Below are 23,923 nucleotides of genomic sequence, written 5' to 3' on the forward strand. Positions count from 1 at the left end.
GAACATCATCTTTCCATTGAATTTAATTTGCATCTTTATAAAAATTAGTTGACTACATACGTGCAGCACTATTTCTAGGCTCTCTATTTTGTTTCACTGTTCTATGTGTCTATCTTTCCACCAATATCATTCTATCTTGAGTACTACAGCTTTATATTAAGTTCTAAATTCAAGTAATATGAGTCCTTTAATTTTGTTCTTCTTTTGAATAGTTTTGCCTATTCTAGTCCCTTTGCCTTTTCACATAAGTTTTAAGATCCTCTTATTGATCTTTTCTAAACAATTTTCTGGGACTTTAAATGGGATTCCATTAAATCTATAGATTAAATCTTAATAATATTGACTCACCAAATTCATGAATATGGTATATCTTTTTAATTTAATCAGGTCTTCTTTAATTTTTCATCTGTCTTATGTTGTCAGCATACACATCCTGCACATATTTGGTTAGGTTTAAATTTAAGTACTTCATTTGTGTTTGTGTACTATTGTAAATTTTTTTTATTTCAAATTCTTATTTTATATTCCGAGTATACAAGACTGTAAATGACTTTTGTATATTTACATTGTATCTGAAAACTTGCTAAACAAGCATTTTTGAAAAAGAAAAAGACAATCTACCTCTATTTTCTTACTGATTGTACAATCCCTATTTCAAAACATTTTGAAAAAGAGGTTTGAGCGAAAAATGTATACATTTTCTCATATTATAGATAGTTCACAGGAAAAGGCCCACAAATGGCTTCTAAAGATAAACAAAAAAGACCCTCAAGAAGCTTGAAATAACAAAAGTTGAAATTAAATTCTGCTGAATTATGTTTCATCTCTAATATTGACAAATATTGAAACATTTGGTAACACAGTGTGCTCTCTTCCTGATACAAGCCCATGTGAAAGGCAATTTGGCAAATATCTAGCAAAATTACAAAATTATACCCTTTGATCCAGCAAGATATTCTTGCAAAGGTACAAGTGACATATGTACAAAATTACTGGCTGTAATATGTTTATAATAGAAGTATAAAATAAGTGTGCATCAATATGAAGTTGGCTATGTTATGTTGTATGTGCACAATGTAATACTACATGAACTTAAAAATAGATTTCAACAAAACCTTTACATTATTGGCAGATGGAATTTAAGAAAATATAACGATTAGTTAGGTGCAGCCAACAATAAACTTCTACTTAGATCTACATATACCAATGAGAATTCATTTTAAACATGTCACTAAATTTGAACACTGAAATAAATAGACTTTGAAAACAGCTCCTTAGTTACTGATTCACAAAGTGTTAAACCAAATTTTTCAATAATAATAAAATCATGTTATTACAAAAATATTTTATTAATAATAATTTGACTATAGCAAAGAAATGTGCTGTTAATAAATTTTTAATGTTAATTTCACCTCTACGTCATTAATTTTCAAATTTTAGTTTTGTGTATGTTGATAATTTACATAGCATATTAGTACAGAGGTACAGAAGTATGATTTATAATGTAATGTCCATCTAAAGAGGATACAAGCTTAACTTCCTTTATTAATGGAATTTGTGATAAAGTTTGTAGACTGTTGCCTTAAAGAAGAACTGTCACTTGGATGGGAGGCCCTGGCTAAGTTGTGTAGTGAGGAGGTTTGTTGAGGGGAAAAGAGAAAAAACAAGAGGTATTAAGCCCCAGAACACAGTTATCACCTGCCTCAGAACACAAGCATGCAGGATGATATAGCTTTTAGTCCCAAGAAGTAGAATTCTAGCATCTCTAGGTGGTGAGAAACAAAGGATTAAGAATTTTTCTTTCTCTGACATTCTAAAGAATAGTTCTTGAGCTAGGAAAGGATTACTTGCGCCTAGTGAGAATCAGACATGGCTTCAGGGGATACAGGACGCTCACCTGAGCTGCCAGTCACCGACTGAGTAAGTGGAGCAGTGTTTCTTCTGCAGACTCACCCGAGAAATCGGCTTCTGGGGCAGGCACCAGGAATCTGCCTTTTCAGTAAGACCTGAATTACTCTTATGAAGCCACCTGTCCCTGAGAACCAGCAATGGCAGATTCTTGAAGGATGTGGAACATGACGCTTGGGGTTATAAATGCTGCGGGTTTTCTTTTGACTTGTTTGAGATCAGTAAAATTCTAAGGCAGGATATGGAAACCCACTTTATTTGCATGCTCTGCATCTTTTTCTTTTCTTTTTTTTTTTTTTAGACAGGGTCTCTCATTCTGCTGCCCAGGCTGGAGTGCAGTGTGACAATCATGGCTCATTATAGCCTCAACCTCCCAGCCTCAAGTGATCCTTCCACCTCAGCCTCCCAAGTAGCTAGGACCACAGGCGCACACCACCATGCCTGGCTAATTTTTGTATATTTTGTAGAGACAGGGTCTACCTTTGTTGGCCAGGCAGGTCTCAAACTCCTGGTTTCAAGCAATCTGCCTGCCTCAGCCTCCCAAAGTGCTTGGATTACAGGTATCACCCACTGTGCCTGGCCTTAGCTCTGCATCTTAACTTCGTTTGTCTGTCCCTCACAGCTTAACACAATGCTGTACGCCACGGACTGGCATGCTTTCTCTGAAAGGGGCCAGATAATAATATGTTAAGCTTTGTGGTCTATGCAGCCTCTAACACAATTACTCAACTCTGCCACTATAGTTGGAAATCAGCCACTAATGATATATTACCAAATGGGTGTAGCTATGTTTCAATCAAAGTTTACATACAAAAGTGGGCCTGGTTTGCCCACCCTTGCTATTCACGTTTGTAATGTACATACCCCTCATGCAATGCAGTTCCTTACCTTATTGCTTAGTCACCTTAAAGCCCCGCTTGTTACTTGGTGCGGTGGCCTTGCTGATGACTACTTAGCCCTGTTTTGGGCCTAGCCTTTCAATCCAGCCCCAGGGAGAGAACCTAATGACTGGAGAAGTTTCCAGGCAAGTGCAGAAAATGACACGGGATGAACATATGTATGAACATCAAGTTCAGGATCCCGAGCAGGTGTCAGAAATTTCACTTCACCCCATCCCAGCAAGGCTGCTGTATTTGGGGAAGACATTATTTCAAGAGGGGAGGAGATTGTGGAAAATCAGTAGGCAGCAGGAGACAGCTCTCTTGATCCTACTCCCATTTCAGATGATTCCGCGGGGGTCTCTTTATTGCCCCTCTGCTTCCCCAGGTGCTTTCCTCCTTTCGTGAGCCATCGTCCTCCATCCCTCTTGCTCCCCAGTCAGGTGCCAGACTTTTAGGAGGCCCCCCAGAGCACTGGTGGTGAAGCCTAGCAAAGCAATGCATTTGCCATCTAAGATAAAACACTGCTACTTTAGGCTGAGCATGGTGGCTCACACGTTATCCCAACACTTTGGGAGCCCGAGGTGGGCAGATCACGAGGTCAGGAGTTCGAGACCAGCCTGACCAACAATGTGAAACCTCATCTGTATTAAAAATACAAAAATTAGCCAGGCGAGGTGGCACACACCTGTAATCCCAGCTACTCAGGAGGCTGAGGCAGGAGAATCACTTGAACCTGGGAGGGAGAGTTTGCAGTGAGCCAAGATGGCACCATTGCACTCCAGCCTGGGTGACAGAGCAAGAGACTCCATCTCAAAAAAAAAAAAAAAAAAAAAAAAAAAAGCACTGATACTTTGGAAGCAACACTCCCACATTTGGAACTGAACCAAGAAAGAAAATGAAAGAGTAGGTGCTTAATCTTCACCCTTCGATAAACCCTGAACAATAAATCTTAAAGTTTTCCACACAGGCATCATCTCCGGGTGAAATGGGGTGTCTGTTTCTACACATCCAGTTGACCCTTGAACAAATGTAGGGGTCAGGGACGCCAACACCTGCTCAGTTGAAAATCTGCATGTAACTTTTTACTCCCCAGAAACTTAATGGCTCCATAGCCTACTGCTGACTGGAAGCCTTATTGATAACATAAACAGCCAATAAATACATATTTTGTATGTTCTATGTCTTCTATACTGGATTCTTACAATAAAGTAAGCTAGAGAAATGAAATGTTATTAAGAAAATCGTAAGGAAGAGAAGATATATTCACTATTTGTTAAGTGGAAGTGGATCATCGTAAAGGCCTTCATCCTGGTTGTCTTCACACTGAGCAGGCTGAGGCGGAGGAGGAGGAGGAGGGGTTGGTCTTGCTGTCTCAGGGGTGGCAGAGGCAGAAGAAAATTCAGGTATAAATGGACCCACGCAGTTCAAACCTATGTTGTTCAAGGGTCAGCAGTATAGGGAATGTTTCACCCTTGTATTCTATTCTTTATTCATAGAATTCAAATAGAAATCCTGAAAATGCCCCCTGTGGTTTTCACCTGGAGGGTTAATTTTTTTGTTTGCTTAACCCTGGGAACACAGCATTGACTTGAAAGTTACTGTATGGAAAAGCACTAAGGAAACAGCCTTCAGTCACATTCCTTCCCTGGACTGTAGAGTGGCCGGTTTTGCCTGATGGTGGCTCTGAATGACCAAAGTGACAGGCAGCATCTAGGCAGGGCTGTGCACAGTCACCGCCGCTGGATTTCAAAGTTCCCGAATCAAGATCGTCTGACTGGGTCTCCTGCTCGTTGGCAGGTTCTGTCTCCAGCAGGCTCTGAGGATGAAGGCTGCGGGTATTCTGACCCTCATTGGCTGCCTGGTCACAGGCGCTGAGTCCAAAATCTACACGCGCTGCAAACTGGCAAAAATATTCTCGAGGGCTGGCCTGGACAACTACTGGGGCTTCAGCCTTGGAAACTGTGAGATTCTTTCTTTCCTCCTCTCTTTCTGTCCTTGACCTCCCCCTGAGATGTTAAAGTCCTGGCCACACTCCCCGCTGTGTCTTCCCAGCTAACCATGCTCTGCCCTCACCGCACCCAGGGGGGGGCTGCCAGCCTAACTGTGGCTCTCTGGGTCTCCTCTCCTTCCTCCCCGGCCCTCATTTCCTTATTCCTGGAGTCCTGCCCTTACGACACCAGCCAGGGAAGGGGAAAATAACGCCACCTCTGCTGGCATTATGGCGGGGGGGCGGGACCTGACTTTTGGTCTAGGTTAAGCTCAGTCCCTGACTAGGTGTGCAGCTTCAGGTGCACCATCCCAGCCCCCAATGTGCCCCCGGTGTGCCCCCTGGATGCATACCTGCCCCACTCAGCCCCAAGGAGTATTGGGAGGAAGCAGTCAGGTAACAGGGATAAGGAAACTCACCCTCAGACCAGGCTTACAGCAAACAAGGCACTTCCTTTGGTGGCATTTCTGGCTTTGCCCCTCCAGGGATCTGCATGGCATATTACGAGAGTGGCTACAACACCACGGCCCAGAGGGTCCTGGATGACGGCAGCATCGACTACGGCATCTTCCAGATCAACAGCTTCACGTGGTGCAGACATGGAAAGCTGCAGGAGAACAACCACTGCCACGTCGCTTGCTCAGGTGAGGCTCTGACTTTCAGCGATGCCATCCTCAGGACTAGACGAGAAAGCCGACAGTGGGATGACCAACCACGTTTTGCTTTAACTAAAATTTGGAATTCAGGTTTGCAAATAGGTCGTTCCAGATTGGTAAATTATGCAACAGTTTCCAAGGTGACACTCAGGATCCTGCAGCTGACTTGTCCAAAGATGACTTATTCCTTGTAGGACAGTTTTATGAAGCCTTCCACTATAGCAGGGGGATGGACAGATGACCTTACTGCCCTTTCATATTAGAGATATTTGATGTCTGCAATAAGAAAAAGGAAGCTGCCTGCCGGCTGCTTTCCATAAGCAATTTGCTCAGAGGATGCCGTTTGTACTCCTTTGTGCAGAATAAGATGAATACACTTCACGTTTCTTTCTTCTCTTTTTCCTTTTCCTTTTTTTTGACAGTGTCTCACTCTGTTGCCTAGGCTGGAATGCAGTGATGTGATCACAGCCCATTGCAGTCTTGACCTCCAGGCCCCAAGCAATCCTCCCACCCCTGGGTAGCTAGAACTACAGGCACACACCCAGTTATTTTGTAATTTTTTTCGTATAGACAGAGTCTGGCTACGGAGTCTCGTTATGGGGTCCCACCTGGGCTGGTCTTGAACTCCTGGCCTAAGGAGATTCTCCTGCCTTGGCCTCTCAGAGTGCTAGAGTTATAGGTGTGGGCCACTATATTTAGCTAGCCACATGTCTTAAACATTAGAAATTAAACTAGAATTTACTTTCACGTCTTCTACTTTAGTCATTCCAGAAATACACATGAGCACAGCATTGAGGATAACAAAATACATCAGGCATGAATTCTGCTTTACCGAACTTTCATGTGACATGACAAGAAAAGAGAATATGTGCTTACATGAAGTTAAATCATGTAAGGGGCAGTGCACTGAGTGCCATGGGCTTCAGAGGAAAGCAATGGTATTAAGAAAACCATGGAGCTGGGCGTGGTGGCTCATCCCTGTAATCCCGGCACTTTGGGAGGCCGAGGCAGGTGGATCACCTGAGATCAGGAGTTCAAGACCAGCCTGACCAACATGGTGAAACCCCGTCTCTACTAAATAATACAGAAATTAGCCGGGCATGGTGGTGGGCGCCTGTAATCCCAGCTACTCAGGACGCTGAAGCAGGAGAATTGCTTGAACTCGGGAGGTGGAGGTTGCAGTGAGCCGAGATTGCGCCATTGCACTCCAGCCTGGGTGACAGAGCAAGACTCATTCTCAAAAAAAAAAAAAAAAAGTAAAAGAAAAAAAGAAAATCATAGAAAATTCTGTAAACACAGTGATACTTGACCTGAGACTCAGAAGATAGGGAAGATTTGGGTAGAGATAGAGAAAAGTTATCCCAGGTCAGGGGAACAGCAAAAGCAAAGAGGTGCCTGGGGGAAGGTGTGGGGCATGAACGGAGAGTAGGGAGAGGCTTGTTTTTGTTTTTTCTGTAACAAAGTGACACGAAGAGGAATTCCAGGAAAGGCAGGTGGAGAGGCTAACGACCACCTGAGTGTGAAAAACCCAAGCTAAGAGGCTTTCACTGATTTCTGTCTGCAAGAGGAAACCAAGAGAGGTCAGTTAACTAAGCATTGCTTCAGCAACATCAGTCTGTAAGCAGGGTGTGGGATGGATTAAAGCTGACACCATTTAAGTGTCACTGCAGTTATTGAGCTAAGTGCCACAAAAAGACTGAATGATGGTCATGGTTGGTGACATGGAGAAGACTGATGCAAGAGATGCTGAACAGGCAGAGGGCAGAGCTCAGTCAAAGGCATCTTCTCTGTGCTCCCTCTAGAGTGTAAGTTCCTTGAGGGCAGAGAGTTCTGTTTCATTTGCTGATGTATCCTCAATGCCTAGAATGGTGCCTGGCCATTACAAGAGCTCAATAAATGTTTATTGAATAAAAGGAGAGAATGAGGAACAAGAGTGAAGTGAGAGAGTCATAAAATATTCTATTGCAAATTCTTTCAGAGCAGAAAATAAACTGTTTTAACTTCTCTTTGCCACATCCAGGAGTCTCCCCCTTATTGAAGGGGGATACCTCCCAAGACCCTCAGTCGATGCCTGAAACTGCAGATAATACCTAACCCTGTATATACTATGATTTTTCCTGTACGTAGATACCAATGACAAAGTGTAAGTTATAAATTAGGCACAGTAAGATGTTATCAACAATCAATAATGATAGGATAATTACAACAATACACTGTAATAAAAGTAGGTAAGCACCTTCTCTCTCACTCTCAAAATATGTTATATTAATAAAAATAACCAACCACTGCTGAGTGTAAATGAAAACTTGGAAACTGAAACTGCAGACAAGGGGGAGCTATTGTACAAGATAATCAGTATATGGGTTTGAATGTTTGAACGACTGAATAATATGTGAACTTACCTAGCATAGTGTCCCTACCCTAACATTGATAAAGAATGATCACTACCTCCTGAGATAGATCCCCCAATTGTTGGTCAGCCTTTAATTTAGAACATTCTTTTGTAAGGCCAAAATCTATCTTCTTCTAGCCTTCTATATCAATCCTAGTTTTTCCTTCTGGGTTTATTCAAAACAAGTTTGCTTTATGTTACACAAAAAAACTTATTAACTGTATGCAAATGATTTGTAAGTAATTCTCATCTCTGGTTTCTTATCTTCTGAGCTAAAACATTCAGTATATTCACTTTCCCATAGGCATGACTTTTGAACCCTTCCCTGTCCCAGTCAATCTTATTAGCATTCCCTAAGAGCTCACCAATGGAGTTTTTCAGTTAAATATGAGGATTAAATGTGTGCATTTACCTCCCATGGTGGGCTGAGCCTCCAACTTCCAAATGTCCACTCTCTAATCTCTGAAATCTCTCACTCTGATACCTTACAAGGCAAAAGGAACTTTGCAGATGTGAGGAAGGATCTGAGCTCAGGCAGGGGAGATTATCCCGGACAATGTGGGTGGAGCCAATCTAATCTCATGAGTCTTTAAAAGCAGAGAATCTTGCCCAGCTGTGGTCAGAGAGAGCTCCAATGACAGAAAAAGAAAGAGAGATTCAAAGTGTGAGAGGGACTCGACTCATCATTGCTGGCTGAGAAGATGGAGTAAGGGGCCATGAGTCAAGGGGTGTGAGTGGTCCCTAGAAGCTTGGAATGGCCCTCAGGTGACAACCTGCAAGCAACAGGATCTCAGTTTGGCACCCACAAGGAACTGAACTCTGCCTCAAGTGAGCAAGGAAGTGGATCTTCCCACATAGTCTCCAGAAAGGAAAACAGACTTGTCAGCACCGTGACTTCAGCCCTGTGAATCCCCTGGCACTCTTCCAGCCATCAGTACTGTAGGGAAATTTTGCAGTGTTTAAGCCACTAAGTTTGTGGTAACTTTTTAGGGCAGCAGTAGAAACCCAATACCCCTCTCTTCCCTCTTGGTGTCCTACTAAATTAATACTAAAGTGATTCGAGAATCAATAAGATAAAAAGACAAATCCACATATACAAGATAAGATAAATGGAAGAGGAAACAATACTAAAACACTTAGAAGCTGGAAAGCAGGAGGCAAGTGGTGACTAACTTAGTGATTAAAGAAATCTGAATCCTAAACCAGCAGTGAGAAAGTTGAGAAGCAAACATGGAACCAATAACAACAACAACAACAACAGCAAACAGCTCTGAAATCAGCAGCATTAGCTACTTCTGGAAGTTAGAATGAAGACAGATTACAAACAGGAAGATACATTTAAAGTTCCCTTAAGGAGTAGTTAGAACATCCAGTCCATTCCTGAGGCATTCACCTACTGACTGCCCCTCACTCACCCTGCCAGAATACTGGGACTTTTTCCTCTAGACAAGTAAAGTAGAAAACCTCTCAACTGAGAGACCTCAACAACCTTTGAGGGTGAGAGCTCCAGACCACAGACATGGGAGATTAAGTTATAGTTTCTATAGTTTCAACCACCTTCTCCACTCAGACCCCACAGTGATGGCAGCCAAGCCACACTCTCTAGATGAGAAGATTTTCTTCTAGGGATCTGGCCAAATTGAAAGGAAATAACTAATGATTCTGAGTGGGACTCTCCAGTGAACAAAACTGGTCAAACCTCCCTGCAGTGAGATCCACAGTTGAAAATCCCTACCTCTGAGCAAAGGGCTCTGCCAGCTTTTAGTGCCCCTCTCTTAAATAGTTGCAGAGAGCCAAGGATCACCAGACTTCAGAGAAGTGGCAGTGATATGAAAAAAATGAGGCAAAAACCAAACACATAAAACTTTTTGAAAGCAGAGTTTATGCAAGGAAATGAAACTTCAAATCCAGAAAACTATCATTAATATCTTCAGATAGATAAGAGACGATCCTTGGACAAAACAAAGCAAGATGTCTTTTTTGAAAAAAAAGAAAGAAAAGAAAAAGGAAACATTCAGAGAACCAAATAAAGAGCCTTTGGAAATTAACAATATGATAACAGAAATGGAAAACTCAATAAAGTAGTAAGAAGATAACATTGAAGAAATCTCTCTAAAAGCAGAATGAAAAAAGAGGTTAGTGGGAAATAGGATAAATAAGAATGATAAAATAAATGGATATAAAAATACGTTTTACCAGGAGAGAAGAGAAACAATAGATAGGACACAACCTTTAAAAAACATTTCTAGAACTAAAGAGCATGTGATTTCAATTTGTAAGGTTCATCACATGACCAGTAGAGCAGTCACCCCTTGCCTATAGTTTTGCCTTCCATAGTTTCAGTTACTCATGGTCAACTGTGACTCAAAAGTATTAAATGGAAAATTCCAAAAATAATTCATAATTTTTAAATTGCATACCATTCTGAATAGTGTGATGAAATCTTGCACCATTCTGCCTTGTCTCATACTAGATATAAATTATTTCTTTGTCCAGCATATCCGCACTGTACACACTATGTGCCCATTAGTTACTTAGTAGCTGTCTCAGTTATCTGGCTTAAAAAACATAGTATATATAGAATTTGGTACCATTCAGAAATCTGCTGGGAGTCTTGGAATGTATCCCCCTTGGATAAAGAGAAACTACTGTACAATTGATTATTGTACACTCACACTCAGGAATATCCTTATGCAATTTCAGAACACTATAGAAAAACAGAATATGTAACAGGCTTCCATTTGAAAAAAAGTTCCATACAAAAAAAATCAAGCATCAGAGTGACATCAGACTTCTCAACCACAACACTGGAAGCTAGAAGAAAATGGAAAAAGTCTTCAAAATTCTGAGGGAAAACCATTTCCAATATAAAGTTCTGTGCTACCAAATGATCAATACATTTTCAGCATATAATGAGTACATTTTCAGAGAACCAAGTTGTTAAATTTTTTACCTCCTGTATCATAAAGAATCCTGGCTGGAAGACAGAACAAACACAAACTGAGTAATTGGAGGAGAATATTAATAAAGACTTACTTACAAAAATCTGATCAAATCATAGAAAAAACACAGCAATAATGAAGTAAGGGATTAGAATCACAGGCTATTATCACTCCCTTCTCCAATGAGGACTGGAAAGAGAACTATGACCATCACCAAGGTACAAAGGATCTGCAGGGAGAGGACAACCTTCTGGGATCTGAGACCTTCTTTCAAGGGATGTGACTTGTGCTGAGTGACCTCACAGAAAGAAAGCTGGAAGATATTATATGTATATCCCAACCTCAGTGTCCTTCCTCTGTCCCTTCCCTGCTGATGCCTACTCTTATTTAAACCCCTTCAGAAGTCAGAGGACATGGGAGACCATTGACGGCAACTGTGTGCATCAACCTCTCAGTGCACAGAGCAGGATAGAGAAGGGTAGAGAGTGGATCCGTCAGGGCAAAGATGACATATTCAGCTCATCTCCCATGCACCATCTCTCACAAAACTATAGGAAAACATGCTGCACCAAAAGGATAAACTAAAACAATAAAGAGGAAGACATGGTTCAGGAAACAAGGAACTCAATAAGAGAGAAAGGCAAGAGGAATGCCCAGCCTGATTGTGAAGGATGATCCCAGGATGAGCTTTTATTATAGATTTCTAGTTACACCTCAATCCTCATTACGGTCAGAGAATATGGTGTATATCAGCAGCCCCCAACGTTTTTGGCACCAGGGACCAGTTTGCAGAAGACAAATTTTCCATGAACCAGAGGGAGGAGGTTGGTTTCAGGATGATTCAAGCACATTACATTTATTGTCCACTTTATTTCTATTATCATTACATTGTAATATATAAGAAATAACTATACAACTCACCATAATGTACAATCTTTGGGAGCCCTAAGCTTATTTTCCTGCAACTGGACAGTCCTATCTGGGGATGATGAAAGACAGTGGCAGATCATCAGGCATTAGGTTCTCATAAGGACCGTGCAACCTAGATCCCTCACATGCTCACTTCACAATAGGGTTCGCACACCTATGAGAATCTAATGTGACCACTGATCCAACAGGAGGTTGGATCACAAGAAGCTCAGGTGGTAATGCAACCAATGGTAAGTGGCTGTAAATACAGATGAAGCTTAGCTCACTTGCCTGCCGCTCACCTCCTGCTGTGCAACTCGGTTCCTAACAGACAATGGACTGGTATCCATCTGTGGTTCGGGGCTTGGGGATCCCTGGTCTATATGGTTTCAAACCTCTAATATGTCTTTAACCTTGTTTTACAGCACTGCAAATGTGTCTTATGGTGAATGTGCATTTGAAAAAAATGTTTATTTTATATTTGGTGGGTAAATGTTCTATAAATGACTGTTATTTCCTTTCTGATTTTCTTACTTAGAACTTATTAGATAGGTCTTACTAGAACTATCATATAGTGAGAGATACATATTGAAATTTGCAATTATCATTTTAGTGTTGTCTATTTCTCCTTTCAGTCTTGTCCATTTTTGAAGCTTTGTTATTAGGCACATATTCATTGAGGACTGTTATGTCTTCGTGGCAAATTGACCATTTTGTCACTGGAGTCCATGTTTCTCCTTAACTCTGGTACTATTTCTCATCCAGAAATCTACTTTATCTGATAGCAATATAAGCCACTCTCACTTTCTTTGGGGAAGTCCTTGCATAATATCTTTCTTTTCATCCTTTTACTTTTAACCCATCTGTGTCTTTATATTTCAAGTGAATTTCTTATAGATAGCATATAGTTATGTGTTGCTTTTATATCCATTCTGGTAATTACTGCTTTTCAGTAGGAGTGATTAAACCATAGGTCAGCAAATATTTGCTTACAGGACCAAATGGTAAATATTTTAGGCTTTTCAGGCCGTATGGTTTTGATTGCAACTACTCAACCATGACAGAGTGTGAACACAGCCATAGAAAGTATGTAAATGAATGGGACTGGCTGTGTTCCATTAAGGCTTTATTTACAGAAACAGGAGGCTGGCCTGTGGGACATACTTTGTGGAACCTTGATTAGATCATTTACATTTACATTTAATGTGATTATTGATATGGTTAGTTTTAAATCCCATCTTGCTATTCTGTTTTCTGTTTATGGCATCTATTCTTGGTTCCATTTTTTCTGCCTTCTTTTGATTTTTCAAAAAACATTTTTTATTATTCTCTTTCATTTCCTCCATTGGTTTGTTAGCTATATCTCTATTTTGTTTTTAGTAGTTACTCTAGGGTTTCCAACAGGCATCATTATCTTATTACATTCTATCCTCAAATAACACACCACTTCATATAGAACATATGAGTTTCTTAACAGTATTCATTCCATCCTTTGTGCCATGCTGTCATGCATTTTTCTTCTATATTTATATACCTCACAATCCATTTATACTATCTTTGCTTTAAACAACTGTCTTTTAAATAAATTTGTAAATGATGAAAAAGATTCTATAATATTTATTATATATTTACTATTTCCAACACTCTTCATTCCTTTGGTGGATTTATTTGGGGAAGTAGTTAATTGATATCACTTTCTTTCAGCTGAAAGAACTTTCTTTAACTTCTTTTTGGTTTTGGTTTTGGTGTTTTTAGACTAGAGGTCTACTAGCAAGCATTCTCTCTGCTTTTGTTTGTCTGAAAATATCTCCATTTTATTTTGATTTTGAGGAACATTTACTTTACATATAAAATTCTGGGGTGACAGTTGTTCTCCTCTCAGGTTGTTGCTGTTTTGAGACAGGGTCTTGCTCTGTTGTCCAGGCTGGAGTGCAGTAGCATGATCACAGTTCACTGCAGCCTTGACTTTCTGGGCTCAAGCAATCCTCCCACCTTAGCCTCCTGAGTAGCTGGGACCACAGAAACATGCCACTATGCCTGGTTGATTTTTATTTTATTTTTTGTAGAGATGGGTGATATAGTTTGACTGTGTTCCCACCCAAATCTCATCTTGAATTGTAACTCCCATAATTCCCATGTGTTGTGGGAGGAACCCAGTGGGAGGTGATTGAATTATGGGGGTGGGTCTTTCCTGCACTGTTCTCTTGATAGTGAATGAGTCTCACAAGATCTGATGGTTTTAAAAACAGGTGTTCCCCTGCACAAGCTCTCTTTTTGCCTGCTGCCATCTATGTAAGACATGACTTGCTCCTCCTTGCCTACTGCCACAATTGTGAGGCCTCCCCAGCCATGTGGAACTGTAAGTCCATTAAACCTCTTTCTTTTGTAAATTGGCCAGTGTCAGGTATGTCTTTATCAGCAGCATGAAAATGGACTAATACACAGGGTCTTGCCATGTTGCCCAGGCTGGTCTCAGATTCCTGGGCTCATCCTCAGCCTCCCAAAGCACTGGGATTACAGCTGTGAGTCATCACGCTCAGCTTCAAATTGTTAAAGATATTCCATTGCCTTCTGGCTTGCCTTCCTTGTGTATGATGAGAAACCAATGATCTTCTTATCTTTGTCCCCTGTATGTAATATGTCTTTTTTCTCTAGGAATTTTTAAGATTTTCTCTCTGTCACTCATTTTCAGCAATTTGATTATGTGTGATATTTGTGTTTATCTTACTTGGTATTCATTAACATTTTGTATACCTGAATTTATAATTTTCATTACATTTGAAAACATTTCAGTCATTCTTTCTTCTAATACTCTTCTCCTTCAAGGATTCTAATGGCACATATGTTAGATTGCTGATGCTGTCCCATTTATCACCATGGCTCTTCATGTTTTTAGCCTTTTTCCCTCCTTGTGTTTTATTTTCAGTAGTTTCCATTGTTATGTCTTCAAGTTCACTGTTACTTTTTTTTTTTTTTTAAATGCTAATCTATTAAGCTTCTTGATTGGATGTTTCTTTTCAGATACTGTGTTTTTCATTTGGTGTTAGGCAAACTTTCGTGTCTTTCATTTCATTTTATTCGTGTTTTTCTTGAAGTCTTCAATGTATGTAAACATGTTTATAAGAAGTGATTTAAAATTCTTATCTGCTATGGAATCAACTGTCATTTCTGGGTCTTGCCCTTGATTGATCTTTCTCCTAGTATGTGTCACATTTCCCTGCCTCTGCACAAGGACTTATTTTTTATTGAATACATACAGTGTATGTGTTGATGGCTGTTGTGAGTCTTCGAGTATTGTCTTCTTAGTTTAAAATAATTTCAACAAGAGACACAGGAGATGTAGCATAGACTAATTTATTGAAAAAGAAAAAGAATATTTTGAAAGTTAGGTGCAGAATGGACAGTATATCATGAGAGAGACTTCAGGGCAGGCTGCTCATAAGGATGAGACAGCAAAGGCCAGTGCGAGGGATGCTCCCTTTATGCGAGTCTTCCATGATTATTCATAAACAGGTGGAAAGAGGTGTTGCTAATAAGCATGTTCTGGGCGTACCTCTTGGTGCATTTGCGTAGCAGCTGTACATGGTTGTTCATATGTTGCATGTGTCATTAGCATCTTAAATCTCCACTCAGGAGTGTGTTTTTTATTATTATAATGAGCAAAGGGTCAGTCTGAGGACAGGTAAAGTCAAAATGCGCATGTTCCCTAGGGAAATTCCCTTCTGGAGACAGCTTTGTTTGAATGAGCTGGACTACAGTGCGAATGCTGAGGCTTACCATGTTGACTGGACAATCACCACAGTTGCCATTCCCGAGGACATGGTTGCTTCCTTGCCTACCTATCCCACCTCATATGCAACATTGTTGAGTGTCTAGATTATACTGCCTTCTTTTAAGAAGTGTTGAATTTCTTTTGCCAACCAGTTAAGTTTCCTCTGATCGGCTTAACCCTTTTAAGACTTGTTCTTAAACTTTGTTAGTGAAGTTCTGGAGTAGTCTTTGCGGTAGGGCTAGTTTAGTCCCACTTCCAAGGCATGACTACGCATCCAGTGTCTCTTTTGAATGTGCTGAGGATTCAGCAAGGTCTATTCCCTCGGCTAGTCAGAAATCAAATGTCTTCCAGTCCCGAGTGAGGTCTGTAATTGTCCCGCTCCCGGGGGTAGTTCTCTGCCTAGCCCTGTGGAATTTTGCCTATGCATACCCAGTTTGGCCTTCAGTCAACGACTGGGTGGAATCCCTTTGCAGATTTCTGCTGCTCTTCTTCTGGGTAGCTCCTGCCTCCCAGGTATTCTTCACAAAATCTGAGCTGCCTTGGCGTCTGATGTCTGTCTCCTCCTCTGAGATGGCCATCCCCTGCCTGGTTCTACCTCCCTGGTCTGCAGAGCTCCTCTGGGCAGAAAGTCATGGCAATCACAGGGTTCACTGTGTTTTTCTCTCTCTCAAAGACCATGATCCTGCATTGCCAGTTGTCCAATGTCTGAAAACAATTTTTCATCTATTTTGTCTAGTTTTCTAGTTGTTTACAGTGGGAAGATAAATCTGTGACTCCATCATGGTCATGTTTGACTTTAAATGCAGATTACTAATTTAATATTGTTCAGTTTCATTCCAATTAAGGAAGTCTGGGGGAGGGATCTATCTGCAAGACAATCTTAGATTCTAAGAAATTAAAGTGTTGGATGGTTCACGGTCAGAGGTAAAAGGACACTCATATCTGTTTTCTTATCGCGAAGAGCATGGGATTTTTGGGGATAGCCTTAAAATAGAAAGCAAGATGTTGGTTTTATATACTAACCGCCCTCCATGGCAGGCCTCCCTTAGCCTCAGGCCAGAGAGGCTTTCATTAGAACAATGTCATTCTGTCCCACATATTATAGAAGTAGGGACATTTGTCATGGGAACCTGAAAAAAAGTGAGCATTAGGGTATGTTTACAAAGTACGTGACATTATATGCATATACAGTATAGATACACTTCATGCTCATTTTCTTCTTCTTTTTTTCTTTTAATAGAGACAAGGTCTTGCCATGTTGCCCAAGCTGGTCTCGAACTCCTGGGCTCAAGCAATCCTCCCGTCTTGACCTCCCAAAGTGTTGGGATTACAGGCGTGAACTGCTGCACCCAGCCCATGCCCATGTTCTGAAGCTAGACAATCTCCTCACTCTAATTCGAAATTGTATCCCTAAAATTCCTGCCTACTTTCCCCAAACTATTTGGACAGAAAATTGATGCTATATTCGTATATACAAAGCACACATAAGCACACACATTCATATACCTACACATATACACACACACAGTATACAAAATGCCTGATGTGATGACAGTATTTTCCCCAACAGCACAGATGTCATTAAAATAAGAACATTTGAGGAAAAAAAAGGTTACTGACTCTATCTAGTCTAGTGCACTTATATTAATCTTATTTCTCATCGCCCTGGTATCTGAACTGGCCTCCGTCACCTCACGGGGGAAAGAGATGAACATCGAGGGCGTGGTGGCTGCTGGATCTCACTTGGGAGGCAGGAGGATGCTGAGGAGAGACAGAGATACCTAGAACTAACAAAACTGAAAATAGGACTGAAGCTCTTTTTGTGTAGATTGTTGCTGTTTTCTGTTGGATGTGGAAGAATAAACGATTCTTTGCTGTTCAATGTAACCCTTTCCTTACTCATGTTTGACTGGACAGAATTGTCTATTTAAAGTAAATTGAGCAGAAACAATTATTGGCACGAGTCCTCATTTAAAAAGGGCCATCGTAACTCATGTCTGCCCCTCTGCTGCCCTTCTGTGGCTATTTCTTGTAACGACACCTCAGTGCTCAGGGCTGGGGGTCGGGAGCGAGCTCTTGATTTCCCAGCCCCTACTTGCCCTAACGTATTTTCTTAAGCAAATTCAGTCAAGTCCAACTTTCAAAACATCCCAGTTGTGCAACAAAATGCTCTAACAAAACAGAAGGCTACAAACAGCTGTACTCGGTGTCCCCTTCCTGGTCCTGCATGGCCCGACCCTCCCAGAAATCCTTACGGGGCATTGCCACAAACTGCCCTGCCCCCAGCACAAAATGTGCTCTTTCTGTACATGCCTGGGATGACCTCCAATCCCAGAATAATACAATGTGATCTGCTTCCTCCTCACTATGTATTATATAATCTGTGTCCCTCCAACCTCTAGAGACAGCCCCAAACCCACATCTCCCAGAAAATATGCTAGACCACTTCCAAACACAAACCACAGGGCCTCAGCATTTATCAAGCGTTTACGCACCCGAAATAAAGTGTCTCTAAGTAATCTGAACATGTATCAGGTACCAAATGCTTAAATTGGATAACCTCATAGATAATTACATGAAAAATTAATAAAGTATATTTTAATTATCAACTTTATTAACATGTAGTGTTTTATGAGCAAGAATCTTTGCTTAAGTGGCCTCTGTTGGAAGAAGAGATCAGAGGAACAGAATTTAAGCCCTCTATCAGAATACAGGCTCATTATCTGGGTGTGTGACCTCGGTTTATGGGGATCAAATGGTACCCACAGAAATGGTTCTTCAGAGGACTGATGGAGATTTTGCGTGAAGAGATTTAACATGTGCCTGACATACAGTAAGATTTCTATAAAGTGTAAACTAGTAGTAATAGGTACTATTATCCGAAATATTTATATCTTGAGAAAATAGGCAAGAGACTTTTATAAGCTGATACAGCTTTCGTTTTCACTGTAGAACCGTAAACCAGATGCTAGCGAATTTGCATATGTTGTTTCAATTGCTATCTCTTACAGATGATATATTTTGTTAGTTTTTCTCCTGGTTAATAGAATTTTGTTTTAAATAAAAATTAAGTCACATTCAGAATAAATTTGCTTAAAAGAAATCTGTCACTACCTTTATATTCTAGTTAAGCCGAACTGAGAAAGCCACAAAATTAGCAACTCGGGGAAATAGCATGCTTGAGGGAAAATTCCACTTTCAACAGAGTTAACAAAATAATCTGGTATTACAATGCTCTATTGAAATGCAACATTTTATACTAACATTTTTTTAAATTGTTTTTTTCTGGTATCAAAAATAGTGCATTTCTACTGTAAACAAATTTTAGAAAATACGCAGCTAAGACTTAAGAGCATAGGTGATCTCACAGTTAAGAGCCAATCCTTTTTAAAGTATTAGTGAACTAACGACTATCTTTTTTTCCTAAACCAGTGCTGTCTAATAGAACTTTCCATGATGACGAAAATGTCTTCCATCTGTGCTGTGAAACATGAGAACCACTAGCCATGGGTGGCTATAAAGTATCTGAAATGTAGCTAGAACAAATAAGGAACTAAAGTTTTAATTATGTTTGATGTTAATTAATTAAAATGCATAGTTTTTAATTTTCCCAGCTTTAGTGAGGTATAATTGACAAATCAAAATAGTATGTATATAAAGTAAATAACATGATAATTTGATTTTTGTATATATTGTGAAATGATTATTACAATCAAGTTTAACAAATCCATCACCTCACATAGTTACCGCGTGTGTGTGTGTGTGTGTATGTGTGTGTGTGTGTGTGTGTGTGTGAGAGAGAGAGAGAGAGACACTCTGGCTTTGTCACCCAGCCTGGAGTGCGGTGATGCAATCTCAACTTTTGCCTCCCAGATTCAAGGAATTCTCCTGCCTCTGCCTCCTGAGTAGCTGAGAATACAGGTGTGCGCCACCACACCTGGCTAATTTTTGTATTTTTAGTAGAGACGGGCTTCACCATGCTGGCCAGGTTGGTCTCAAACTCCTGACCTCAAGTGAACCACCCTCCTCGGCCTCCCAAAGTGCTAGGATTATAGACATGAGCCACCGTGCCTAGCTACTCTCAGCAAATTTCAAGTAAGCAGTACCGTATAATTAACTATGGTCACCATATTGTACATTAGATCCCCAAACCATCCTCACCTTATAACTGAAAGTTTGGACCCTTCCATCAGCATCTCCCCATTTTGCTCACCAGCCACTGCTCTACTCTCTGCTTTTATGAGTTCAACTTTCATAGATTTTGTGTATGAGTGAAATCATGTGGTATTTGTCTTTCTGGGTCTTCCTTCCTTCACTGAGCACGATGTCCTTCAGTTCATTTATACTGCTTCAAATGTCAGCATTTCCTTCTTTTCCATGACTGAATAATATTCCACTCTCTATATAAACATATTTTTATTCATTCATCTGTCAACAAATATAATTTAAATGTAAATTGTCACATGTAAGTAATGCCTGCCATATTGGCATTGGCCAATACAGCTCTCAATGGATATATTTATGATATTGGGAACTTAACATTGCATTGGGAGCATTTCCCCCATGTTATAAAACATCCTGGGAAAACATGATTTAAACGGCTCTTTATTTTATTAAATGAAGGTATTATGATTAATTTGAATATCACTGATTATGAGGCAATTAGATTTTTTCATTTTAACTCTTGTAAATAAAGCTATAGTAAACCACTTTGTAAAGAAATATTTATCTAGCATTATGACTGTTTCCTTAGGATAGATCCAGAGAGAGAAATTATTAGGTAAAAGGATAAAAACCTCTTTAAGGCTCTAAACACATGCTGCTATGTCGGTTTCCTGAGATGTTGAATCCATTATACTCCTACCAGCAAGTATCCAGAGAACTTGCCTCTCTGTGCCCTTGTCAATATCAAGCATTACCCAATTCTCAAAAAAAAAAAAAAAAAAAAAAAAAAAAAAAAAACTTTTGTGTAATTGACAAGCAGAAATGAGATCAAGTGGTTTGAGTATTTTTGTCCTTGGTTGGTGGTTGTGGTGGTCATGGAGATGAGCCTTCCAGAGGGAAGACATGCCGTCCTGCTGCAGTTATGTGATGAGCAGACAGGACCTGCCACCTGCTTCAGGATCGGCCTCAGGTGCAGGTTGTTCCCTTCCGGGGTGGCCCACGCCCAGTGACGTGTGAGGCAGAGGCATGCAGACCTGGCATGTGGGCCCGTCTTTGGCCACTCAGATGGGCAGTACTCACTCGGGAGCTCATGGCTGGGTTGCCCGAGGAATTGCTGGGTCTGCATCACAAATGGACATCTCCGTCTGCCCATCCTGCTTCCCCCGCATCCCATTCCTTGCATAGGTGTGGATCCCTGAGGAATATCTAGCACCCCAAGCCCATCGCAGTATCTGTTGCTGGAGACCCAAATTGCAACAGAAATGATGGACTTTTAAAATTTATTTGCGTTTTTCTGTCATGTTTGTGTTGAGAAGGATTCTGAGGCCACTTTTCAGGCAAGCAGGAAAGAATGCAGATATCAAATAATACATTTCAATCAAAAGATATGTTATGTCTGAAGCAATAGAATATGTAATAAATGGCCGGGCACAGTGCTGGCTATAATCCCAGCACTTTGGGAGCCAAGGCAGGAGGATCACTTGAGCCCCAGAGTTCAAGACCAGCCTGGCCAACATAGTGAAACTTTCTCTCTATAAAAAAATACAAATAATAAAAATGGCTGAGCATGGTGGCACATGCCTGTAGTCCCAGCTACTTGAGAGGCTAAGGTGGGAGGATCACTTAAGCTCAGGAGGTTGAGACTGCAGTGAGCTATAATCGTGCCACTGCACTCCAGCCTGAGTGACAGAGTGAGATCCTGTTTCAAAAAAAAAAAAAAAAAAAAGCAATAAAGATAGAGATAGATGTGTTTGACTTAAAACTTTCTGCATATGAAAAACACCTTAGGCCGGGTGCGGTGGCTCACGCCTGTAATCCCAGCACTTTGGGAGGCCGAGGTGGGTGGATCACTTGATGTCAGAGTTCGAGACCAGCCTGACCAATGTGATGAAACCCCATCTCCAGTAAAAATACAAAAATTAGTCCAGCATGGTGGCACACACCTGTAATTCCAGCTACTGGGGAGTCTATGGCAGGAGAATTGCTTGAAGCCAGGCGGCGGAGGCTGCAGTGAGCCAAGACTGTGCCACTACACTCCAGCCTGGGTAACAGAATAAGACTCTGTCTCAAAAAAAAAACAAAAAACAAAAAACAAAAAATCCCTGGATAAAAAATTTTTAAGGCACAAATTGAAATGATAATATACAAAAGTTTAATATTTACCTTTAAAGAGATCTTATATGTCAAACTAACCCAAATAGAGAAAACACTGTGCTATGCTGTCTTATGTGCCATGTTTTTTTTTTTTTTTCTGAAGACAGAGTCTCACTCTGTTGCCCAGGCTGGAGTGCAGTGGTGTGAACACGACTCACTGCAGCTTCAACCTCCTGGGCTCAGGTGAGCCTCACACTTCAGACTCCCAAGTAGTTGGGACTAGAGGTGTGCACCATCACACCTGGCTAATTTTTTACTTTTTGTAGAGATGGGATCTTGCTATGTTACCCAGGCTGGACTCAAACTCCTGGCCTCAAGTGATCCTCCTACCTTGGCCTCCCAAAGTGCTGGGATTGCAGGTCTGAGCCACCACATTTGACTTGCACGTATTTCTTTAGGACACAAAAAACATTCTTGCATGGCATCTTCTCTAAACACATTTCTAAAAAGCCTTCAGGATCGGGCTCTTCCTCTGAAACTTCAGGTAGCGCAAGATGAAAGTGGTCTTAAAACAACAAAAAAAAGTTCTTTTTGAAGAAGTTTAACAAAAATGAGATTGTGGCTTTGCAGGCAAAATCATAGTTCTTCCAACCCTCTTGATCCAAAAAGACTGAGAAAAGTGAAGTAAAGTTGAGTTGAGGTCCCTCTCCAACAACAAAGTCTCACCAAACCCTGATGTCTTCTGTCTTTTACAGCCTTGATCACTGATGACCTCACAGATGCAATTATCTGTGCCAGGAAAATTGTTAAAGAGACACAGGGAATGAACTATTGGTAAGAGTGTTTCCTTGGGAGACTTGGGCTGTCATGGGCAAAACCTAGTGTGTGTATTTATCACAGTTATCGTGGAATTGACAAACTCACCTCCACAGGGTGGTCCAACCAATGGAATGAGACCTTGTATAAATTCTCCTCCATTGGTGTGCAGATGTGCAGTGAACATGGTAGTACAGAGAAGGGGAGAGGAGAGATGGGATTGGGTTAAGATAATTTGCAATTGCTTTTCATATGAACATATTCCAAACAATGGAGAAAGGTATGTTCTAAAGTGACTTGGAAAGGGTCAGTTGAGTCAATTCAACAGAGGAAAAAAAAAAAAAGCTTGAGTTTGCTCTAGATTTGGATAAGATTTTGAAGGTTACAGCAACATTTTGCAGGGAAAGAGAATGAGCAGCAGCAAGAGGAAAGTGAGCAGGTCTGTGTCATGGTAAATCAGCAGAAAGTGTCCCCAGGATTGAGTCTTGGACTTTGCATTCCCTGCTGCTGTGTCCTATGGAACATTGCCAGCCGGCCACCCACTCAGAGAACCCGAATTTTCAGAGATGTGGGTATGTAATGAAATGACCCATCCTTACAAAAGTCGATTGCTTGTTGCTGAAGCTAACAATGGCTAGGAGAAAACCAGGAAAGTCTGAACAAGGCAAAATGACAGCACCCTTGAATCTCAGAAGCAAATGAAACCCAACTCAGGGTTCCGCTGGTGATTTTGGTTAATTTCTGTAGACTTTGAAACTAACACGATTTGGATTGTCATGCTTCTTTTTGCTGCTCCTGCTTCCCTCTCGTCCTCAGGCAAGGCTGGAAGAAACACTGTGAGGGCAGAGACCTGTCTGACTGGAAAAAAGGCTGTGAGGTTTCCTAAACTGGAACTGGACCCAGGATACTTTGCAGCGATGCCCTAGGATTTGCAGTGAATGTCCAAATGCCTGTGTCATTTTGTCCCGTTTCCTCCCAATATTCCTTCTCAAACTTGGAGAGGGAAACTTAAGCTATACTTTTAAGAAAATAAATATTTCCATTTAAATGTCTTCACCCTGTCTCAGTTTCAATGATGTCATAATAGCATGGTGTTAAGACTTGAAAAATCACCTCCACAATGCTCTAGCCCTGGAAGAAACAAACTTCTTCATTGTAGGGAGTCCTGGTTTCTGTGGTCCTAAAACTGCTGCTCATTCAAAAATAAGACTCCCTCATCTTCAGGGCCATTCTCAGAAACAGGACACATGCAGAAGGGTGAGGTTAGGAGCTAGGAGCACCTGAGGAGCCAAATTCCCTTAAGAGTACCCCAGAAGGACCGTCTATGCATGCATACCCACAAGCCTAGACACCATTTATCTACCTACACGCACACAAGAGACATGGAGAGATAGGGCAACTG

At 40.9% G+C, this 23,923-nt stretch overlaps 1 protein-coding gene across 3 annotated transcripts; it reads left to right on the forward strand.

Annotated features, from left to right (window-relative positions):
• The first annotated feature begins 1,826 nt into the window (after positions 1-1,826).
• Positions 1,827-23,573, forward strand: LOC126962349 (lysozyme-like protein 1). 3 transcript variants are annotated; one of them, XM_050803187.1, is made up of 5 exons: positions 1,827-1,920; positions 4,587-4,750; positions 5,262-5,420; positions 22,461-22,539; positions 23,338-23,573. In XM_050803187.1, the coding sequence occupies exons 2-5, from the start codon at positions 4,612-4,614 to the stop codon at positions 23,405-23,407; spliced, it is 447 nt and encodes a 148-aa protein (XP_050659144.1). In that variant the 5' UTR covers positions 1,827-1,920; positions 4,587-4,611; the 3' UTR covers positions 23,408-23,573. The 3 variants fall into 3 exon arrangements, with proteins under 3 accessions (XP_050659144.1, XP_050659145.1, XP_050659146.1); XM_050803188.1 differs by having other exon boundaries at positions 1,912-1,999; XM_050803189.1 differs by lacking the exon at positions 1,827-1,920 and adding an exon at positions 4,099-4,192.
• Positions 23,574-23,923: the final 350 nt, after the last annotated feature.

This window comes from Macaca thibetana, chromosome 9 (assembly GCF_024542745.1).
Source record: "Macaca thibetana thibetana isolate TM-01 chromosome 9, ASM2454274v1, whole genome shotgun sequence".
Lineage (NCBI taxonomy): Eukaryota > Metazoa > Chordata > Mammalia > Primates > Cercopithecidae > Macaca > Macaca thibetana.